Genomic DNA, 21,958 nt, shown 5'->3' with positions numbered 1-21,958 from the left:
TGCGCTGCACCTGCACCCGGAGGGCGGTCGGGCCTCGTCCTGCCTCACCGGGAAGGCCCATTTCTGGTGGCCGAAGACCCTTTCGTTTTGAAGGGGCGTCGACCGCCGTTTAAACACAAGTAGAAGCCGGCGTCCCGGGTCCCTCGGGGCCAGGAGGGCCCGCAGCCGCCGGGCTGCGGACGTCTACACTGGGCGGGCGACTTCACTCAATCCCGGGACCCCGGTGGCGCCGCGGTTTGGCGCCTGCCTCTGGCCCAGGGCGGATCCTGGAGGCCGGGGTCGGGTCCCACGTCGGGCTCCCGGTGCGGGGCCTGCCGCTCCCTCCGCCTGGGTCTCGGCCTGTCTCTCTCCGTGACTATCATAAATAGAAAATAAAGGACATTTACTCAATCCCTGTAAATAAGCTGTCGGCCTCACCTGTGGCGTCTCAGAGCAGCTGGAAGGAGGGTTCGCGACGTCCCCGCAAAGCCTGAAGCCGCAGACACACCGTCACTCCCGGGTGACGACTGCCCAACCCCGGGACCAGGCGGCGCAGGACCACCAGGCCCGCCGCGCGCCGCAGCCACCGCGCCCGGCCCCGACCCCGCCTGTCTCGGGCGTGTGACCCGGGCGGCGACCCCGGAGCCCCCGGAGCCCTCGGACCCCACAGTCCCCGGGAGCGTGACCCGGAGCGAGGCCCGGGACCCCTCCTCTCCCGCACACCCGACCCCAGAGCGAGACCCGGACCCCGTCCCGGGGCCTGACCCGGAGCGAGACCCGCACTGAGACCGGGAGGGACCCGCTCCTGGGGGGGAACCTCACACCGCGGGGCCTCCGGGGCGTGACCGCCCCACCCCCGCCTCCCGGATGTGCCCGCGGAGCCCCGCCCCCGGATGTGCCGGCAGGGCCCCGTCCCCGGATGTGCCGCCGGAGCCCCGCCCCCCGGATGTGACCCCCCCATCCCCGACCCCCGGGACCGTGACCCCCCCTATTCCCGCCCCCTCGGAAAAGACCCCGTAGCCCCGCCCCCCCGGATGTGACCCCCCCATCCCCACCTCCCCCGATGTGTCTCCGGAGCCCCGCCCCCGGATGTGACCCCTGTAGCCCCGCCCCCGGATGTGACCCCGTAGCCCGCCCCGCGGTGCGCCGACGCCCTCCCCGCGGCGCGGCGCGGTGTCCGGCTGTCGGCTGCAGGGACGTGGGGAGCGCCCACCGGCCCCGGGCGGCGCGGGTCCCGCCATGAAGTTTCGGGCCAAGATCGTGGACGCGGCGTGTCTGAACCACTTCACCCGTGAGCGGCGGCGGGGACGGCGCGGGGGCGGGGGCGGGGCCGGGGGATGCCGGGGCCTGGGGCGATGGGGAGAAGGGCGTAGGGCAGAGGGTCACGGCGGGGCGGGCAGGTGATGGGCCGCCGGGAACGTGGGGGAAGGTGGGCTGGAGGCCGGTGGGGCCCGCGGGCCGAGCCGGCGCCCAGGACGGTCGGGGAAGTTGCCTTGGGTCAGACGAGCGTGGGTGGGGGCCCTGGGCTCGCCCGGCCCGGCCTGCAGCCCTGTGGCCCAGCATGACAGTGAGGGCCGCGCCGCCGCCCCGTCCCCGCCCCGTCCCCGCCCCGTCCCCGCCCCGTCCCCCTCCCTGTCCCCCGTCCCGTCCCATCCCGTCCCCTCCCCTCCTTGTCCGTCTCCATCCCCGTCCCCCCCGCCCCGTCCCCATCCCCGCCCCGTCCCCCTCCCTGTCCCGCCCCCTCCCTCTCCCTGTCCCGCCCCCTCCCTGTCCCCGTCCCCGCCCCGTCCCCATCCCGTCCCCGCCCCGTCCGCGTCCCTGTCCCGTCCCCGCCCCCCTCCCCGTCCCCCTCCCTGTCCCCGTCCCGTCCCCTCCCTTCCTCCTCCGTCTCGTCCCTGCCCCGTCCCCTCCCCGTCCCCGTCCCCGTCCCTGTCCCCGTCCCTGTCCCCCCGCACGGCACCACGTGCTCCCGGGGCGCCGCACCAGGCCCCTTGCACCAGCGTCCTGAAGCAGCTGCCCTGCGCCCTCGCTCCCCGCAGGGGTCAGTGCCATGATCGCCAAGCTGGCCAAGACCTGCACGCTGCGCATCAGCCCGGAGAAGCTGAACTTCGTGCTGTCGGACAGAGTGGCCAGCGGAGGGGTGAGCATGTGGTGTGAGCTGGAGCAGGTGAGAGGCGCGGGTGGCTGGGGTGCCTCCCCCGGGAGCCCTGGGAAAGGCCACAGGGTCCCCTCCTCGCCTTCCCTCAGGAGAACTTCTTCAGCGAGTTCCAGATGGAGGGCATCTCTGCGGAGAACAACGCCATCTACTTAGACCTAACCGCGGAAAATTTATCTCGAGCTTTGAAAACGGCCCAGAACGCCAGAGCCTTGAAGATCAAGCTGACTAACAAGCACTTTCCGTGCCTCACGGTCTCGATAGAGCTGGTGAGTGGGGGGCAGCGCGAGGCGGCCCCAGCCAAGTTACCAGTGGCTGTGCATCCGGACTTTCCAGCAGCGCACGGGAAGCTAGTTGGCTTACAAAGAGGAGGGATGTGCACGCAGACACTTGCTTTCCACGGGAGTCAGGCCCCCTCGTGTGTAAGTGGTGCTGCGCCCCTGCCGCGTGCTGGGACCCTGTCTCTCCCCGTGCCAGGGCCCTCCCACCCCGCTTCCAACTGCGTGTTCCCATTACAGGTGTAGTCACCTCGTGCACAAATCGTGCTCTCTGTCTGTTTGCACCTTGGGAGGACTTCCCTGCGTCCCCTCTGACACCTTCGGGTGACCTCCCGTTCTCCCAGAATGCACACCTTTCAGTGCTGCTTCCAGAAGCCTCTGTTGCCTGGCTGTCCTCGGGACGCACACCTTGTAGGCTCTCTTGGCCCACAGGATGGGGTTGACGTGTCCTACCATGATGTCCAGAACCCTGCGCGCCTGGCCCCAGCTGTCTTAGAGCCACATCACCGACTCCCACCGTCCACATGGTCCCCTGGAGCATCCTCTTCTTTCCCAGCTCCCAGACTTTGGGGGCCCTCGGGCTTCCATTTGGAATGTCTCCCTTTCTGGCTCCCTGAGACCCGCAGCCCAGTGCCCTTCCTCCTCGCCTTCCCTCAATGCAGCCACCTCCCTTTTTTTAAAGATTATTTGTTTAGTTATTTGAGAAAACACATGTTTGCAGCATGGGTACACCTGAGCAGTGGGGGAGGAGGAGAGGCGGAGGGAGAGGCAGACCCCCGCCGAGCAGGGAGCCCCACTCGGGGCTCCATCCCAGGACCCCAAGATCATGGCCTGAGCTGCAGGCAGATGCTTCACCAACTGAGCCCCGGATGCCCCTGTGGGTGTTGGTTTTCTTGCTCATTGACCTACCTGTGCCCCTGGAACTTGGGGACCCTGTGTTACTTCCCACACATCTAACCTGTTACAGGATTAAGAGCCAGACAGGCCTGCACTAAATATCTGGTGAATGTGCTTTGGTGAACAAACTGAGGCCGTTCCACTTAGATCTGGATACCCATTTCCATTTATCCTTCAGTTATTCTGTTTTTTTAATTCACGCTATGAGAATATGTTTTAACTTTTCTCTTGACAGTTATCTGTGTCGAGCAGCAGTCGCGTGGTGACCCACGACATCCCCGTCAAGGTTATTCCTAGAAAGCTGTGGAAGGATTTGCAAGAACCTACCATTCCAGACTCCGATGTGAGTGATGCCAGTTGTCTTTTGCTCGTGACGTGTTCAGTGCTGTGATTCCAGTTCCCTGATTTCAGTTACGGTCTTGTAGTTTATTTTATTTAAAAATCATACAGTACTTGAGAGGAAATGCTAGTCATTTTTAAAGGATACTTCAGGAGAAGAATTGCAGTAATTGCCTTTTGTGGGTTACGTAAAATATCTAAAGATATCGCTGCACGTGGCGGAAACACCACACAAGACACACGGAGAGAGAAGTGCTTGGGTTGTAGTGCTGGAGTCAAAAACTAACTTAACGGGGCACTTGGGGGGACAGATCTGTGGGGAGCGCTGTCCAGGATGTGTATAAGAGCCGGTCTTGCTGGGGGGCCTCCCAGAGCCCCCGAGAGTCAGGGCGGTGCCATAGAGTCCTCCGCCTCTTGCTCACAATTTCTGGAAAGAGAAGTGTTGACACAGACTGGGGAGACCGTTTACTCCTGCTGGCAGGTCCCTGCAGGGACCGCACCGTCTCAGGCGCTGGTCAGAGCCCAGGCTGAGGGCTGGAGCCAGGCTCCCTCGCAGGGTTTATCCGTGTGGGGTGGAGCCAGCGTGTGGCTGTGGCCCCGCAAGGCAGAGGATGGTGCTGCATCATCCCGCCGGCTGTGCAGGGGCATCTTGGCTAAAGGGCTGCCGGCCTGGCCCCAGGCGGATGCCCACAGGGACGCCGTCGCCCAAGTGACCAGAGGCAGGAGGAGGTAGCAGGGTGGTAAAGTTGTTTTTCTTTTCATATTTTTGTGTTTTAAAGATTTTACTTATTCATGAGAGACACACAGAGAGAGGCAGAGACCCAGGCAGAGGGAGAAGCAGCCTCCATGCAGGGAGCCCGACGCGGGACTTGATCCTGGGACCCTGGGGTCCCGCCTTGAGCCAACGGTAGATGCTCAACCACTGAGCCACCCAGGCGTCCTTCTTTTTGTGTTTTTAAAGGAACTTTATTCAGACAACTAGAGAACGGGCCTTGAGAGCTGCTAAGCACACACGCATCGCAGACGGGTAGTGAGCCCCTGTCACTACCTGACCGTGCTCGTCGTGTTTCTAACACCTTCGATGTTCCTTGTTGATTTTGTAGGTTAGTATTTACTTACCAGTCTTGAAGACGATGAAGAGCATCGTGGAAAAAATGAAGAACATCAGCAATCACCTTGTAAGTGGTGACTTCTTCAGAAAACGGCATTTCGCATATCTTACAAGTATTTGGTTTGTACGCTTATAAGCGTACCCTGGGAGAAGGCCGTGCCTACTGGAGGTGTGGATGCCTTCACGCCCCGCCCTGTGGTGTCTGGGCTCCCCGGAGACCTGGCCTGGGTGCAGAGCCAGCACTTTCACAGCTGCCAGCAGAATCCTGTTCTGGGGCTTCTCTGCTGCCTCCCCTCGGGGAGAGCATCCACCGTGGCCCTCGTCCCGTGTATTTGCATCTGTGGCCTCGTGAGGATGTGTTTAGCGGTTTTGGGCCTTCTTTCCTGTGTTGGACACAATGTTCCATGTTTCATCTGCTAACACGTGTTTGTTTAAGGAGTCACTGGGCTGGCCGTGAATGGAGGGTCCTGTCCACTTAGCCCGGGACGAGGCTACCCCCAAACGTCTGCGTTTTCTTGTGGCTGCTTTCACGTGGATCCAGTTGTCAGGCTGGGAGCTTCCTCTGGGGCAACTCTGGGCACCCCCAAGAGGCTCTGAGGGGCTCCATGAGGAACATGGGGGGACAGGCAGGGCAGTTAATCCAGGGCTCTGAGTGTTCTTTTGGTTCAGTGGAAATGACTCAGCACAGGGGCCCAGAGCCATCAGAGATGTTTTTCTCTCTCTGGAATGTTTAAAAACAGATTTCATGCCGTGGCTGCTACAGTCTGGAACTCTTGCTGGGAAGTATTCTGGAGTGGCTAGGCACACAGCTCAGTGAGCTTGACCAGAAGTCTGCGTCTGAAGGGGGAGAGAGGGAAAGGAGGGGGCTCAGCCTGCGCAGATCCCCCTCCAGGAGGTGCTGACACCCAGGCTGAGCCCCCTGGTCTTTCCCTACCTCCTGCAGGGCGGGGTGGGGCCCGTGCGGCCGTGCTTGGGGTCCCAGGCAGGAGCAGGGAGGCCTGCAGGGAGGGCCAGCTGACGTTCTGGTTCAGGAGGTGTGGGTTGGGGTCTGGGACCAAGTCCCGATGCGCAGCCTGGTGTGCCTGCTGCCTGGCCTGGCACCACCTGCAGTGGCCGAGGTGAGAGCCCCGTCCTGCTCCGCCTGCCCTCAGCTCAGAAGCTGCACTCGTCAGCTTTGTGGTTAAAGCTGGGGTGATGGTATCGTGACGCTGTGGCAAGGGGGGGTCCTCGGGCCATGTGGGCCTGGGGCCCCTCCTGGCCGCACCGTGCAGCCCATTGGCCTCGTGCCGGGTATCCCCCGAGGTGAGCAGGACGGCACGTCTTCATGGGAGCTTTGCTGCTCTGTGTGTGCAGAGAGACGCTTCCTGCTGGCCGCCCAGCGCACTGGGTCACGCTTAGAAGCGGTAGGGGACGGTCACTGGCGAAATCACAGAGAAGTAAGGGCTTTCCCAGCCCCGTGAGAAATAGAGTAACGTTGGAGCGGTTGATGTTCCCGAGGATGGTCACAGCCAGCCTTCGGTGGCCCGCGCTCAGAGGACTAGGCCTTTGTCCCTCTGTCCCTGAATTTTGGTGGCCACTGCACTCCAGACCCTGCTGGTGCCCCAGTGGGCGGGCTTGTGTGCGATCACTTCGGTTTAGGATCAGAAGAAAGCTTAGGAGAGCCTGGCAGGCTGCTTTCCTGAATGAAATCTTGATATGAAACCACTTCAAAGGCAGTGAGAACCTGCAGGTTGGTTTATGTTATTTTGCTCAGGTTCTGTGCTGGATTCCAGGAGGATGGGCTCAGAAACGCGGCAGCATGTGTCTGGGTTCACATGGAGAGTTGACAGCAAGAACTTAACATTCGAGGGCATGTTTCCAAGATTATGCAACAGTCCGATCTTTGGAGGACTGTTTCCTATTCAATTTCAAGTCATCAGAGGCGCCTGGGACGCTCGGAGCCTGTGGGTCCTTGCCTGGCTTCTGCGCCTCTCCTGCTCACGGTCTCAGGCTTGTGAGTTCAAGCCCCACGTCAGGGGTAGAGATGACCTAGAAATAAAATCTTAAGCAACAAACTCCAGATAAGCGCTCAGTCAAGTTCAGAGAGGTTTTAAATTTTGTTTCTAGAATGAGAAATACTTGAGTTCACAGGTATTAAGGGACAGGAATGAGGAATATTAGACCGTGCTTGCTGCGTACAGACGCGGCTGCCCGAGCCCAGAGCCTTGCGGGCCGAGTCCCCCCCCCCCCCCCCCCCCCCCCGCTCCCTGCAGGTCTCAGGTTTCCCACCAGCTCTGGGTTTGGTGGGTAACCAAAACTGCCGACTTGCAAACGGCTCTGTGGATTCCCGAAGACCTCCGGCTTTAGAGGGGGGCAGGTGCCGACCCCTGGGAGAGAGACCGCATGCCACGGGCGGGTCCGCGAGGCCGTGGGCTATACGGCGGCATACGCATCTTTCTGTGAACCTCACTGGTGGGTTTAGTCCCGTTACCCAAGCGTGCTGGTTGGTGGTGGAGGCTGCAGCTGGAAAGGAGAGCTGTCTGTGACCTTGGAAGTGGCGTAGGCTGGGAGACTGGGAGGCGGGTTCTGGGGATTGGCCGGGGCCTGTCCCCCAGCGCAGGTCACCAAGCCACTCTGCTGGCAGTGCAAACGGAAATGCCGCATTTCCAGACCTTTCGAAATTTGGAAATCTCACTTCCCAACCTTGAGTCTGGTTTTTACCCCTTTTTTTTTTTTCTTTTAGTCTGATAAAGAACTTATTTATTTGACAGGGAGAGTACATGCACACACATGCACAAGCAGGGGGACGGGCAGGTGGAGGGAGAAGCAGCCCCCCTCTGCACAGGGAGCCCGACACAGGGTTCGATCCCAGGATCCCGAGATCATGGCCTGAGCCGATGGCGGAGGCTTCACCCACTGAACCCCCCGGGCACTCCTGAGCTTGGTTTTTAAAAACGGGTTATGTTCCCAGGAGATTCTCAAAGTTTTGTAGTTATGTTGCATTTGTAGTTAGAACACAGGTTTGACCGCTTAGAAAATACGGCTGTGGACAAGCTTCTGATTTCCACATGCCCCTCCCGTTTGTAGCAGTTGAGGGTGTCCCCGTTGACAGCACAGAAACGCTCCCACAGGACTCTGCTCCCACTTTCCTCTGTAAGTGGCGCGGGTGTTGCTTGCGCTGTACGGGGGCAGCAGACCGCCTGTGGTCCCGTCGAGCCGCCTCCCAGAGGGTCGCTTGGGACAGAAGGCCTGGGAGTCGTGTTGCTCGGCGTTCCCGCCACCCTGGCCTGTACTGCGTGCTCTCCAGGGCGGGCTGGCTTCCGCTCTGATTGAGTCACTGCGAGGAGTGGCTTTCGCGGTGGGGACAGGCGTGGCGAGGGGCCTTCTCTGGAGCCTGCCGTGGGCCGCTCTGGCCGGCCTTCCTCTGTGCGGGCAGCGTCCCCCGCAGGTGGATGCAGGTGCGTCCCCTCCCCATTTCCAGGGCTCCCGGGGACCGCTGGGCCCTCGTGTGCTGCCTGGGGCTCCGTGTTGCTGCTGGGCACCGTGCCATCCCGTGTCCTCCCCCGCCGTCTCCACCAGCGACCCAGCCCCAACTCGGGCTCTGCTGTCTCCCTTCTGTTCCCGGTGGTTTGTCCTCGCGGAGCTGGACGCGGTTGCTTGGACCCTGCATCTCCGAGCGCTCTTGCCACCGTGCTGGCTGTCTTCGCTGAAGATCTCACTTTGGGGCTTGACCACAGTCCTTTGAGGAATCCCCTAGAGCACGGGTTCTCATTTTCAGCATGGGAGTGGGACCCAGATGGTTTTGAGGTCCAGGGCTTAGGGCTCTGTCCTGCTGTGACCACGGCACGTCACAGCACGCCGCCTCCACGGCAGCCCTTCCGCTATCCCTTCTCGCTCTTTGTCCTCCCCTCCTGGCAACCCCCCATCCCGTTCCACTCCCCTTTTGCTTCGCCCCCGTGGCTTCCTGTCCGCGCGGGCACCTGCCAAGATCCTGGGGCCAGGCTGCTGCCGCCTCTCCCCGGTCTCTGCTCTGACGGGCCCTCCTGCGGGGACCGCGGGGGCTGTGGGGTGTCAGGTGGGCCTCCCTCCCTGAGGGGGCTGCGGCTGGCGGCCGCTGTGTTGCCTGGTTTAGCAGGAGCTGATCTCCTTTCTCCCCCTTTTGTTTCCTTTTTCTTTTTTAAGACTGTAAAATACTCCATTTGCAGATCATGGAAGCAAACCTCAGTGGAGAGTTGAACTTGAAAATAGAAACAGAACTAGTGTGCATCACAACTCACTTCAAAGACCTTGGGAACCCTCCGCCCGGTACGTGTTGCCAGGGGTCGTGTTGTGTGTGGAACACGTGGTTTCGGGGGGCACAGCTTGCTCAGATCTCTGCCTGCAGAACGGGAGAAATGCGGCCGATGGGGTCTCAGGCTTGGGGAAGCTCAGCCGCCTCGGCCTGAGGAGCAGCGCCTGCTGGTCCCTGGGGCCCTAGGGGCCCGTGTCTGCCCATTTCTGCCCTGGAATAGCGACACCGGGTAGACAGGGTTCACCTCCTGCCGCTGCAGTCCCTAGTATGTATGGACTAGGTTAGCACATAACAGCTTTCTTAGCCTGACCTGATGTTTCATCCCCTATGCGGTGTCGGGACACCACAGGACCAGTTCAGTTGCGGCAAGTGACAGGGTGACGGGGCGCTGGGGGAGAGAGGGCCCAGTGGTGCCTGCAGAGCTCCTGCGGCACACAGGGCGGGTGCTGGAGCGGGTGCCACACGGGGCCCTGGGACGTCCACTGATGATGTGGAAACTGGATCGATCCCGGGTGTGTTTTGTTCTTTCTCTAAAGTTTTAAAAGTATTTTATTTATTTGTTTGAGCAAGAGCTGAGTCGGGGAGAGGCAGAGGGAGAAGCACGCTCACCGCTGAGCAGGGAGCCAGATACATGGCTCGATCCCAGGACCCTGAGGTCATGACCTGAGCCGAAGGCAGGTGCTCAACCACTGAGCCCCTGGGGCCCCCTCCAATGTTCTCAACCGTGTGATAGGCCCCTCAGTGCTATAGTTAGGGTGTGTCAGTGCACGTCGCGTTGAGAGGTGCATCCGGGGGTCCACTCTACAGCGAAGCATGTGCTGATCCAGCCGTGGGAGGTCCACCTGGTGAGGCTTTGCTGACAGCTGTGTGAAATGAGTGCCTTCCGTGTTACTCGTCTTCTTTATTTTAATGTGTTACAACAAGGGTGTGTGATGCTTGGCCAGACGGGGAAGGACCGTTTCTTCCCCCTCGTTCCCAAGGAGGAGCAGTCACACGTGAGCTGTGTGGTCCCGCTCCTCAGCGTGTGGCAGGGGGCTAGCAGGGACCGTTTCCTTGGACCAAAATGGGGAGAGTGGGTCATATTTCAGGTAGAGTCCCTGGGAGTTTGCACAGTGTTTTAGAGGGAAGGCCTCGGTAGCTGCTTGCTGAGCCACGGCTGTGTTCACACTTTGTATTTCCAGGCTGTGCCAGCCAGTGGCAACGGGAATCGTCCGTCTAAGTCCCCATGCTTCCCGGTCACCTCCCACACTGTCCGTGTCATTGTAGCTTCTGAAGACACGTCTCAGGAGAGACCCCCCGAGCAGATGGCTGAAGTGCACGTAGACATCCGGAAGCTCCTGCAGTTCCTCGCTGGACAGCAAGTGAACCCTACGAGGGCTGTGTGCAGTGAGTGTGTGTGTGGATCGTTGTCCACGTTTCAGATCCCATAATCAGAGGCAGGCCCGTGACGGTACGCGGTCTTCTCAGTGCAGACACAGCTCAGCCATAGGGACCCGGTGTTCTCGGGCAGGTGGGTGTTTGGGGTTTCCTGGATTTAGCAGCACCTGGTGGCCTGCAGCATCGCTGGCTTGGCACGGGGCTGTGTGGGTCTGTATCCGGGGAGGCTTCCAGACAACAGGTGCTGATCATCCAGTCTGACCTGCTGAGAGGAGCCCCTGACCCCGTCAAGTGGGCTTGGCCCCAGCTCCCCTGCTCTGCCTCTGCTGCCTTCGTGGGTCGAACCCTGAGCGTTGCCTACATTTGTCCCCTACCTGGCCGTTTGCCTCCTGTCCCGATCTTTGCCTGTGGGCCCTGGATCGCGGTCAGCCCTGTCTTCCTCAGTTTGCACCCCCCTCCCGCCTCTCAGGAGTTATTGGCTACACAGGAGGAAGGGCTTGCTCGCCCTGAGCTTTCCACGGCTCTTTCTGTCTCCTTGCCGCTCCGATCAGGGCAACTGAAAGGGAGCCACACCTTCCACAGAGGAGCCGGCAGGCTGAGCGCCCGGCCACCTTGGAGCGGCGCTCAGGACGGCCCAGGAGCACACCTGACGGGAACAGAAAATTGTAGGTGGCTGTGCCTGCCAAGGAGGAGCAGCCCCATAGAAGGAGACACCCAGTGAAGCAGATCACGGGAGGGCAGTGAGCATGTCCACTAGATGGGGCGATGGGGCACGGCGACCGAGGGCCAGGGTTATGGTTGCAGATGCTGGAATGGCCGGATCCTGGGGTGGGTACCAGGGTCTGCGTGCGCTGCATCCCGAGAGCCCTTGGCCTGGCCTGTTACGGGTTCTAGGGCTGAGGATGGGAGCTGCGTCTCGGTGTGGGGTCGGCCCAGGCTTCAGCCAGCCCTCCCGTCTGCTGACAGGCTCCGCACAGGCTGCTGGGTGGCGCCATTGCAACCCGGCCGTGCCCTGTGTAGAGTGGAAGCCCGGGGGGGGGGGGGGTGGGCATTGCCCTTGAGTCCCCCCTCGTGGCCCGCTCAGGACAGCGGGCCTGTGGGTTCTACACCAGGCGGCCAGCTGAGCGGCTTGAGCCCTCAGAAAGGTGACTGGGGTCCCCAGAGGTCAGTGCTGAGCCAGGGATTGTGACACACTACGACTTGGATTTCTCCTACCCTTTGCTTGATCTTTCAAACCAGCTTTTCTGCCTGTGGTTTCTGGCCCGGGGTGGCGTCCTGCAGCATCCCACTCCTCTGCCCCACACCCTGGGTCTCCACCTGCCCCACCCACGGCCCCTGTGACTGGTCCCTCTGCAGCCTGGCACTTATCCTGGCCTACCCTCGTGGGCTCCATGGGGTCCCCTCGCCTGCCCTCGCGCCCCTGCACCACTCCCACCCCTGCCTGTGCTGGCTGTGGCCCTGCCGTCACCACTGCCCCTCGCTAGGGCCTCTCGCGGCCATTGAAGCGAGTGGGGCTCCCAAGAAATGTGCCCCTCGCCCTGTGTGCGCCGCCTGACCTGGGCTTCAGTGCGACGTGCACCCCTCCTGTGCCCCGTCCTCCACTGCAGCCTGTCCCCAGGGAGGTGGGCCGCAGCGCCAGGGCTCTTGGCAGTGACAGGGTTTCTTCTCTCCTCAGACCTCGTCAGTAACAAGATTGTCCACTTTGATTTGCTCCACGAGGACGTTTCCCTGCAGTACTTCATCCCGGCCCTCTCATAGACCGGTCCCCGCCCGGGAGCTCAGGGCCGCGCCGTGCTGGCCTTGGGCCACGTGTAGAGCCATGCAAGTCTGTGCATTTCACTTCTCCTTCAGAAATTTTCTGGCTAAAAGTTGGGTTAACGAAAGACAGTTGGATAAACATACTCTACATTTTATTCTCCTTTGTTCTCGTGTCTGTTTTGTTGTCAAGATGTGGAAAATGAGGAAAAGAGACTGTGTTTATCCAGACTTCAGGTAGGTTTAGGCTTCTACACCCCGCCCTCCCCTGGCTCTGTCCTCGGAGCCTGATAACCAGCCGGGGCAGCCCTGTGGCCGCCTCAGTCACACGGGTGTCCAGCTGTAGCACGCGGAGCCCCCTGGCCCTGCTTCCCCCCCAACGCTGCCCCATCTGATCCCGCTGTGGGGAGGCCGCTGCCCGGGGACAGGACGCCGTGACGGGTCTTAACTGGCATGTCAAGGCCGAGAAGTGAGGTGCGGGGTTAGGGTAAGCGGAAGAAGAATCTGCAACCTTGAGCAGTTGTCTTCCGGCCACTTGAGCGCGTTGGAGCGCGCGGTAAGACCCAGGGTCGCGAGTGCTGTTTCTGATGCTTGTCAGTGAGCGTTTGCGTGGGACGTAGCATTTGTTAAAGCAACTCTTTGTTTTTTTTTAAGATTATTTATTTAATTATTCAGAGAGAGAGAGAGGCAGAGACACAGGCAGAGGGAGAAGCAGGCTCCATGCAGGGAACCCGACGTGGGGCTCGATCCCGGGTCTCCAGGATCACACCACGGGCTGAAGGCGGCGCCAAACCGCTGAGCCACCGGGGCTGCCCTCAAGCAACTCTTTAAAGCTCATATCATTCGAGTTTTCAAGCGTCTCTTCTCTCCTTGCTGCAGTAAGACTTGGAAGTCACGATGTTCAGTGAAGCAGCCTGAAGATAGTTCATGAACCACGAACCTTTTTTTTGCTGTGATAGTTACTGACCTGGGAAGTTGGTCACTGCTGATTATCCAAATGATGTTTCGCGCAGAGTGAGTGTACAGTGCTGGTCTGTAGCACGAGGTGGTGGCGCAGTGGCTCCTGGCCGCCCCCTGTGGCCACCGCGCCTCGGCTCCTCCGGCGTCCAGCGTGTGTATTTTCGCATCCCACCTTTGGGCGTCCGGTGTTGCTGGAGGGCCTGTCCAGGCTGGAGCGGCACAGACGCTTGAGATCCTTTATTTGTCAGAGTGGATCTTGCAGTGCGCCCAGGTACACCGAGCTGGTGGCAGGGATGGCACTCGAATCCAGGCCTCTGACGCGTGATCAGTGGCCCTCTCCAGGCTTCGCTGTGCGTCCGGAGTAACGAATCCTACACGTTTCAGGCTCTGTGTCCACCAGTCACTTCATGAGTCTGGGAAGAGCGTCTTCATTTTAACTCTGCTGTGGTCAAGTAGCTTTGCACACAGGTTCTTTTTTTTTTTTTTTTTTTTTTAATTTGTATTTATTTATGATAGTCACACACAGAGAGAGAGAGAGAGAGAGGCAGAGACATAGGCAGAGGGAGAAGCAGGCTCCATGCACCGGGAACCAACGCGGGACCCGATCCCGGGTCTCCAGGATCACGCCCCGGGCCAAAGGCAGGTGCTAAACCGCTGCGCCACCCAGGGATCCCTGCACGTAGGTTCTAAAGCGTCGTAAACCCACAGGTGATTTCCTTCTGCGTGTAGAGTTGTGTTGATGGTTTTGGGGCTGGCCCAAGTCTCCGTGTGGGCAGGGCCACCCAGGCTGTCTCCGGGGGTCAGGACGCGGGGGTCTGTGTCTTCCGCTCGGCAGGACGCCCTGCTTCGTGCTTCCCTGGGTCTCAGAGCCTTGACCGAGGACGGCTTTCTCTCCCACGGGCGCTTAGGGAAACCAGCAAGCTGCTGTGCTGAGCAGTAACCACCGCAGATCCGTTAGCTCAGGTTAGAAACGTGAACGTAACTTGAACAGTTAACATATTTCGAGACTCGTCTGTCCCAGCGCTGAGCCCCTCGGTCACGTCCTGCACCCGGGAGACTCGCTCTGTGGCTTCCGTCGTGTGGGGCTGGCCAGGTGCCGAGCGGCCTTCCGGTTCTCGGTGGGTGGCAGAAGGGCAGAGCTGCGCTTGGAATCGTGGCCTTTTATGGGGGTCCCGATGGGAGATCTGAAAGGAAGCCTGAGCTCTGCTGGGTTTTTTGGCTTCTCCACGTGAACCCTGAGCTAGGATGTGGATCAGGATGGGATACGGGAGAGACGTTAACCCTGCAGCCACTGCTGGGCTCTGGTTGGGTTTTTACGTGTGGAAAAGCCTTAGAAAGGGCTGTGTGCCCTTTGACCCAATACTTTTTATTATAGGGATTTACACAGATAATTAAAGGTGTTCTGTATTGTACCAAAATCCCTGAAATATCCTAAATATGAATTCATAGGGGATCTGTTAAATAACTTATGGCTCGACAGCGTTTCTGCTCTCAAAGTAACGTTACAGAAACAATGTACTGACGTGGCGCAGTGTTTATGATCATAACTACAGGTGGTGTGACCGGACTCCAGGTCTGAGAATAGCCACGTACGTGTGGGTGTCAGAAAAGGGTTGGGGGACGCCTGGGGGCTCCGTGGTGGAGCGCCTGCCCTCAGCCCGGGCCGTGACCCCGGGGTCCTGGGATCGAGTCCCGCATTGGGCTCCGCACAGGGAGCCTGCTTCTCCCTCACCTGTGTCTCTGCCTCTCTCTCTGTGTCTCTCATGAATAGACGAAATCTTTAAAAGAAAAGAAAAAGGTTGGAAAAATATGCAGCAGCACTTAAACCTGATGACTTGTGAATGTTTCATTTTGGTCTTTGTAAACTTAAGTATTTTCTAAAACTCTTCTAGTCGGTTTTGTAATGAAAAAATAAATTATTTTTTAAGGGACTGAGTAGTATGTATTATTGGAATGCAGCCCATCATCTCTGGCCGTTTGCTCACCAGAGGCCTTTAGATTTTTTACCTTGATGCGTGTCCTTTCCGTATAGAAAAGTAAATTCTGACTCGTCATGTTGAGGTCCAGGAGGCCATGCGGACTTGTGCATCAGGTGGCGGCACAGCGCGGAATGATTGCTTCCCGCAATCATTGAAGGTGGGCGGGCCTGTGGTGGGGCCCAGGCTGTGGGGCCTCCCGTCCCCGATGAGCAGACGACGACCCCAGGGAGCATGGGGACGGGGGGCCCTGATCCCCACTGACTGAGCCCCGGTTCCAGCAGAGACCCCCGGAGGCCTCGGGAGACCCCGGCTCTGCACCCTTGTGCTGGGTGTAGCCCTGGGCTTAGCATCTCGGAGGCCACCGCTGTGGGGTCAGGGGGAGCACAGCCCTCAGGCGCTTGGCCAGCCGGGTAGGAACCAGCCCTGGGTCTGGTCCTAGGGTGCCTGCCAGCGGCCCCCCAGGAGGGCCTGCCCGTGCTTCCCGCACGCCGTGACTACAGTCCCGCGCCCCAGCACAGGTGACCAGGACAGGCCTCTGTCCTCAGGGACTGCTTGCTCTGTGAGTCGGAGGAGCAGGATGGGCGGGGAGACTGAGGGCCGGGATGGGGGCTGGGGCATCCCCTCCTGGGGGCAGACCTGTGAGGAGGTGGGGGGCCGTGCCCCCTGCTGACCTCCAGCCCCTGGTGGAAGAGCCCCCAGAGAGTGGCTCCCCCAGGCCTGGACGGGTCTCCAGAGGGTCACAATCCGGGTGACTTGGGGTGTTTTGTGGCTCCTCTGCCTCTAGGGACACGGGACCTCCCTGCATAGAGTCGGCAGTGGCTCCCCTCGTCCCCGGCCCACCTCCAGCACACGTGGTGTGAGGTTGACATCACTTGATCTTGGCGGCCGCAAGTGGCAACGGCTTCCAAACATGATCTTATTTCTGGGTCATGGTTTATCATTTAACTATGTCATGAGTTTTGCTTGGTGTGGATTTAAGGGGGAGACCACTCGAGGCAAAAGGACAAAGGAAGAAGGTGAGAGCCGGGCGGGTGCCCCGTGGTCCTGCGCTGCTCCCGTGGGCCAGCGTGTGTTCTGGATCCCATAGACCCCGCCCTTCCAAGACTGCCTTGGAACAGGATTAGGCAAAAGTACTTGTGATTTCTTGCTTGTGATGTATTTTTAAGAGAAAAATCAAAGTGATCACTGGAGTCTTCAGGGCTGAATGGTGACTTCTGTGATGATCTGTGTCCTGCTGGTGGGATTGCTCCCTGTGACTTTGCAGAAGGAGAGGGGAAGATGGGGGAGGGGAGGTGGAGGGAAAGGATCAGGATACCAGGAGGGAGGCCCTGTGCCCAAGTGGCCAGAGCACCCCAGGTATTTGGGATCCCTTATGGTCCCCTATGAGGGTGTTTCAATGCTCATCTGTGGACACTCAACTTCCCTGAAGCTGAGACAGTGAGTGTTGGGACGGTTGCTCCTCCAGCAGCAGGAGTAGCTGGTGGAGGGCCGAGTGGGTGTCCCGTGCGGGTGTCCCGTGCTGGCCCTCCCCTGGGAGTGCAGGGCGCCCGCCCCGTGTCACTCCCCCACGTTACCAGGTTACCTCCCTGGCTGGAGCTACACTTGCCCCTGCGTGTTCCCACCATGTAGGAGGCGCCTTTGAGGGGAGGCTGCCCCAGGCCTTGGGGGGGAGGGAGGAGGTGGGGAGAGGTGGGGGGAGGGAGAGGGAGGGAGAGGGGGGACACGCTCACGATTGGCTGGTTGGCAAGGTGCTAAGGGCCGGGCTTGCTGTCCCCGCTGGGACACGGGACAGGCGACAGGACGGCTGTCCGCCACTGGAGGCCCATCGGAGGTGCCAGGGTTTGGGGTGTGAGCAAGAGGCCCCATGGGCGCCATCTGCGGGGGGCCGGGCTGGAGGGTGCTCGTGCAAGCACTGCCTCTGCTGTGCCTGCTGCAGCCGCTTCCTGGGGGCACCTGGAACGAAGGTGAGTGCACGTCCCCCGGGATCTCCACACCTCCCTCACCTTTGCTGCAGTGTAATTACCGACCCCCACCGCTGTGATGCTCGTGCTGCGGGGCGGCGGGGGGCACCCACAGGCGGGCACTGCGCCCAGGCCGCGGGGACCTCGGGGATCAGAAGGGCGCGGTAGAGCGTCCGCTGTGAACGCGCGTGCCGGCCTGCTGCGCGTGCACCCAGCTGAGCTCCGTGGGGTGCGGGGGAGCGAGGCCTGTGCTAACAGCCCAGGAAGGTGACCCCGCAGTGTCCGGCTGTTTGCCGCCGTGTGACTGATGCACGCGCCGCCGGAGGGTGTGCGCACCGTGCTGCCCTGTGCGCCGGGCGTTAGATCCGAAACACGGAGTTTGTGGTTAAGAAACAAGTCTGAAGAGGTGGCGTTTGTTCATTGAAGTTTAGCAAGAACCAAGGAGGGTTGGACGGCTGCCTCAGGTGCCTTGCGTCCAGGAAGGCCCTCCCGGGGGCTCAGTCCTGGCACAGGGAAGCTGTGGGAAACGCCTCCAGGACTGGGCGGAGCCGTCCTGGGGACTCCTGGTGGCTCCCCACGGGCCTCCGTGGCAGTACCAACGGAACCACCAACCGATTCCGTCCACAGCGCCTGCACGGAAAGCAGCCTGAGAAGCTCCTCGGACACTGTCACCTCTGTGGCGTCTCTGCGTCCTCATGAGCGGCACGGTGGTGGCCCCGGGCCCACACTGACCCTGGAAACGTGGCTAACAGGAGGGAGGTGCTGGATCCACGTACCTGAATGGGTTCAAGGGGCCCCAGGTGGCCACAGCTGGCGCGAGGGACAGCACAGGGACACTGCTGCTGTGCGGGGCCCCCGCTGGCCCCCTCCTGTGTCCCAGCGTGCTGGGTTAGTCCTGTGTCTTCAGTGTCAGCCGGGGCCCCACGGGAGGAGATGGCCCTGACTGCAGGTGCCACACCAGCTCGGGGTGGGAGGGGGCTCAGAAGTGGGCCGTCACATTCGCCAGGACGGTGACCAGGGCTCTGGAGAGGGGTTTTGTTTGTCCACCCGGCGGGTGTTTGATTGCCGCGGATCCCTCCTGTGTGCACAGCTCGCGTGAAGGCCGTGACTGGTGGAGCGGAAAGTACACACTTTCCTGCTGGGAGAAGCGGGGGGCTGGGAGGCCGAGTGCGGCCTGTGTGTGCTGAGCACCCGCTGAGGCCTGACCCCCCAGGGCCTCGGGGTCTGTTTACTCACCTGCACCTGGAAATCACAGGCTCAGAGCACTGCCTCAGTGGGACCTGCGGGCTCCTGGGTCGTCCTCCGAGCCCCCCCACCCCGGGAACGAGCTCTGCCACAGCGTGCGGCACCCAGCACCCCCCCAGGACATGCAGCCCCCCCAGTCTACTCCCAGGGCTCACCCCAAGTGGTCTAGTCTCCTGGGCGAAACAGAGTAAAACTAACTCTTGTAAAATCCCAATTCAGGGATCCCTGGGTGGCGCAGCGGTTTGGCGCCTGCCTTTGGCCCAGGGCGCTATCCTGGAGACCCGGGATCGAATCCCACGTCAGGCTCCCGGTGCATGGAGCCTGCTTCTCCCTCTACCTATGTCTCTGTCTCTCTCTCTCTCTCTGTATGACTCTCATAAATTAATAATAATAATAAAAAAATCCCAATTCAATTAGAACATGGACATAATTAAGGGAACTGATAAAGATTAAGAAAAAAAAAAGAGAGACTTTTGCCCTGGGAGGACTCGGACCAGCCCTGGGAAGGGGGGTGCGCAGCTGAGGCGCACAGGGGTGCAGGGGGCGCAGGGCAGGGCGGTGCCGAGGTTCCCGGTGGAGCGTGGGGCAGGAGCGCAGGCCTCATTCCAGTCGCCCCTCTGCACACCCGTGTGCATCGTGCTGGGCCCCGCGGCCCTGGGAGCTCCGCAGTCCATGTGCCCTGCCCCGGGCCCAGGTTCGCGGAGGTGGCCACCTGGGGCCTGCGTGTGCCCCGCATCCTAGGGGCCTGTGCAGGACAGGCCGCCCCTGCCCCTCCTCACACCTGGCCTCTCCTGAAAGTGCACGTGACCCCACTGTCGCACCTGCCGCCCCCCAGGGCGCTTCAAGGGTGAAGGGGATCCCTGTCCTCAGCCGGAGCTCACCAGGAGCAGGCTGGGCCTCGGCTCCCTGAGCCTGTCTTGTTACCACCTGTTTACGGGAGCAGCTGGTTCTGGGGGCCAGTTCCTCGCTGTGTCCCCACGCTGCCCGCTGCGGCCATCACCTGGTTTTCTGGCTGTTGTTATCACCTCGCTCTGCTTTGATCCCAAATAGCTCCCGGCAGCTCCCGGAGCCTTGCCGTTGGCACTTGGTGGTCCCTGTGTCACTCTGTGGGACCACCTCTTTGTCCCCAGAAGGATGGGAAATAGGGCTTGGGGATGTCACCGTCACTTTTTACCTACACCTCCGGATCTTGTGAGAAATTCCACCGACGCAGGGCCCCTTGGCACTAGTACCGAGCCCTGTGTCCGAAGCAGTGGAGTCACAGCCGCGGCGGCTGTCCGCGGAGGCACGGGAGGTCTCCTGGCTGTTGTGCCCACCCCAGCGCCGAGCTGGCCTTCCACTGTGTGCCTGTCCTGGGTGTGTGTGCTGGCGTGTCTGCGAGTGTGCAGAGGCGGGAGTGCCTGTGTCTGCGTGTGTGTGCGTGCTCCGTAAGTGCCTGTGTGAGCCCGCGGCGTGTGGACACGTCTGAGTCCCCCGGACCCGAGGTCCCCTTACAGCCACAGAGGCCCAGCGTCCCCGGAGGGTCTGTGCTGCATAGCCTCACCTGGGGGGTGGCGCAGGGGGAGCTGCTGCCCCTGGAGGACCTGAGCGGGGACATGCCCAGAGCACACGGTGGCAGTGGCCTCTAAGGACAAGCCCCAGGACAGAGAAGGCAGAACAGCTCCCCCTCCAGGCCTGCCAGGGGGATTCCTCTGCCCTCCCCTGCGTCTGTTCACATGGGGGTCCCCGCCCTCCCCCTGGTGCATCTGTTCACATGGGGGTCCCCGCCCTCACCCTGGTGGGTCTGTTCACAGGCGGGTCCCCACCCTACCCTGCTGGGTCTGTTCACATGGGGGGTCCCTGCCTCCCCCTGATGCATCTGTTCACATGGGGGGGGGTCCCCGCCCTCCCCCTGGTGGGTCTGTTCACATGGGGCGTCAGTTCCTGACCTCCCCTGGTGGGTCTCTTCACATGGCAGGTCCCCACCCTCCCCCTGCTGGGTCTGTTCACATGTGGGTCCCCGCCCTCCCCCTGGTGGGTCTGTTCACATGGGGGTCCCCACCCTACCCTGCTGGGTCTGTTCACATGGGGGGTCCCTGCCTCCCCCTGATGCATCTGTTCACATGGGAGGTCCCTGCTTCCCCCTGATGCATATGTTCACATGGGGGTCCCTGCCCTCCCCTGCTGGGTCTGTTCACATGGGGGTCCCCACCCTCCCCCTGGTGCATCTGTTCACATGGGGGTCCCCGCCCTCCCCCTGCTGGGTCTGTTCACATGGGGGTCTTAGCGACTTAGGTGCAGGTTTCCCTTGATGGAGCTGAGCCCCAGGTAGTGCCCCCCATACCACCTACCGTGAAGCCGTGGCCCTGAGGAGGGTGTCCTGAGTCCCTCCAGTGCTCTGCATCCCCCAGTCTCAGGGAAAGAAGAAGGTGCCGGCAGGTGTGGGGGAGCATCGGGGTCCTTCCTGGGCTCAGCTGGGCCCACCTGGCCCTGGAGAGGAAAGTCTCGTTCTTGGTGCTGGAAATACTGAGGTGCCCGTCAGCACCCCAGGGTGCACAGGAGCCCTGTCCCTCCCTGGAGTGTGAGCAGTGCCGTCCCACGGGGAGTGGGGGGCAGCTTCAGGAACACATCCTCTGGGAGCGTGACCAGAGCTGGGTGGGGGCCCCCCGGGCTGGGTGAGTCTCTCCCAGGTTTACATCCCTCTCTCTACACCCCACCCCATTGTTTGTAGGAGAAAGGGTTTTTGCCTCGTCGGGGCACCTGCACCTGCATGGTCTGCACCCTGAGAGCACTGCTCAGGGGGGCTGCTGCCGTCACACGTCGTCCAGGTGCAGCCCTTGGCTCTGGCCTTAGATGGGGGCAGGCCTGGGGTCCCAGGGGCCTTGCCCATGTGACCTGCCCCTGGCCCTGCAGAAACGCCTGTAGCTGTGCCCTGTGATGTGTGCGATTCCAGCTGGTCTCTTGCCCGTTCTTTCACTCCTCATGGCCCTGGCCTGTGGGAGCTGGTGAGGCTGAGGCTGGAGGGAGACGCCGGGATGGCTCACGGGGCGGCTGGCAGAGGCCCCAGCCCAGACCGTCCCCCCGTCAGCCCCCGGTCTGCAGAGGGTGCTTGGCCGCCCCGGGCGGCCCCGGCTGCGCCCTCGCCTCCAGAAGCCAGTTTTGAGAAGACCTCGTCTCTCTCAGCAGGAGGCTGCCCGGCCTCACAGGCACACCCGGAGGTAGGAGACCCGCTGGCGAGCCTGCGTGTGTGCGTGCATCCTCGCGGGGAGGGGAGCCCAGCCTCGGGGCGGGGTTCACAGCCGCCGGACACAACGCAGCCCGGTACCCCGAAGGGCGCCCCTCGTCTGCTCAAGACCCGGACTCCACACCTTGGTTCAGGCCTATTTGATTCACTGCACATGGATCTTTCTGGGTGGCTGGCGGCCCCCTGGACACAGGGGTGGGTGCCCCTGGCCCCGAGAGGCCAGAGCGTGTAGGGGGGTGACCAGTGCCTCCTCCAGCCCCCGCTGGGCAGCAGAGCAGAGGTCGGTGGGCCCAGGGAGCCCCGAGGGGCACGTACCGCCGCTGTACACAGGGCCCCGGAGCCGCGTCCTGAGCTCGGTGGGCGCCCTCGGGGAACGTGGGAAGGTGCCGTGGACGGTTGGAGCTGGAAGCATCACCTTCAAGGTCAAGC

General features: G+C 61.4%; 2 protein-coding genes across 5 annotated transcripts in view; both read left to right on the top strand.

Annotated features, from left to right (window-relative positions):
• Window positions 1–1,102: 1,102 nt before the first annotated feature.
• HUS1 (HUS1 checkpoint clamp component) lies at window positions 1,103–15,052 on the top strand. Of its 4 annotated transcripts, none has more exons than XM_041752947.1 (9): window positions 1,103–1,270; window positions 2,019–2,119; window positions 2,227–2,403; window positions 3,545–3,652; window positions 4,752–4,826; window positions 8,944–9,043; window positions 10,296–10,415; window positions 10,958–11,071; window positions 12,082–15,052. In XM_041752947.1, the coding sequence occupies exons 1-9, from the start codon at window positions 1,219–1,221 to the stop codon at window positions 12,162–12,164; spliced, it is 930 nt and encodes a 309-aa protein (XP_041608881.1). In that variant the 5' UTR covers window positions 1,103–1,218; the 3' UTR covers window positions 12,165–15,052. The 4 variants fall into 4 exon arrangements, with proteins under 4 accessions (XP_041608881.1, XP_041608880.1, XP_041608882.1 ...); XM_041752946.1 differs by having other exon boundaries at window positions 2,019–2,146; XM_041752948.1 differs by lacking the exon at window positions 10,958–11,071 and having other exon boundaries at window positions 1,104–1,270; window positions 2,019–2,146.
• A 1,813-nt stretch (window positions 15,053–16,865) lies between these two features.
• Window positions 16,866–21,958, top strand: part of PKD1L1 (polycystin 1 like 1, transient receptor potential channel interacting) — a 92,873-nt gene continuing 87,780 nt past the window's right edge. Inside the window, 1 exon segment of the mRNA XM_041751083.1 lies at window positions 16,866–17,064. Coding sequence (XP_041607017.1) covers window positions 16,965–17,064 — 100 coding nt within the window. The 5' untranslated portion in view covers window positions 16,866–16,964.

Source organism: Vulpes lagopus, chromosome 4, assembly GCF_018345385.1.
Source record: "Vulpes lagopus strain Blue_001 chromosome 4, ASM1834538v1, whole genome shotgun sequence".
Classification (NCBI taxonomy): domain Eukaryota; kingdom Metazoa; phylum Chordata; class Mammalia; order Carnivora; family Canidae; genus Vulpes; species Vulpes lagopus.
Note: the sequence above shows the minus strand (reverse complement) of the source record. Positions and strands in the feature narration are given on the sequence as shown.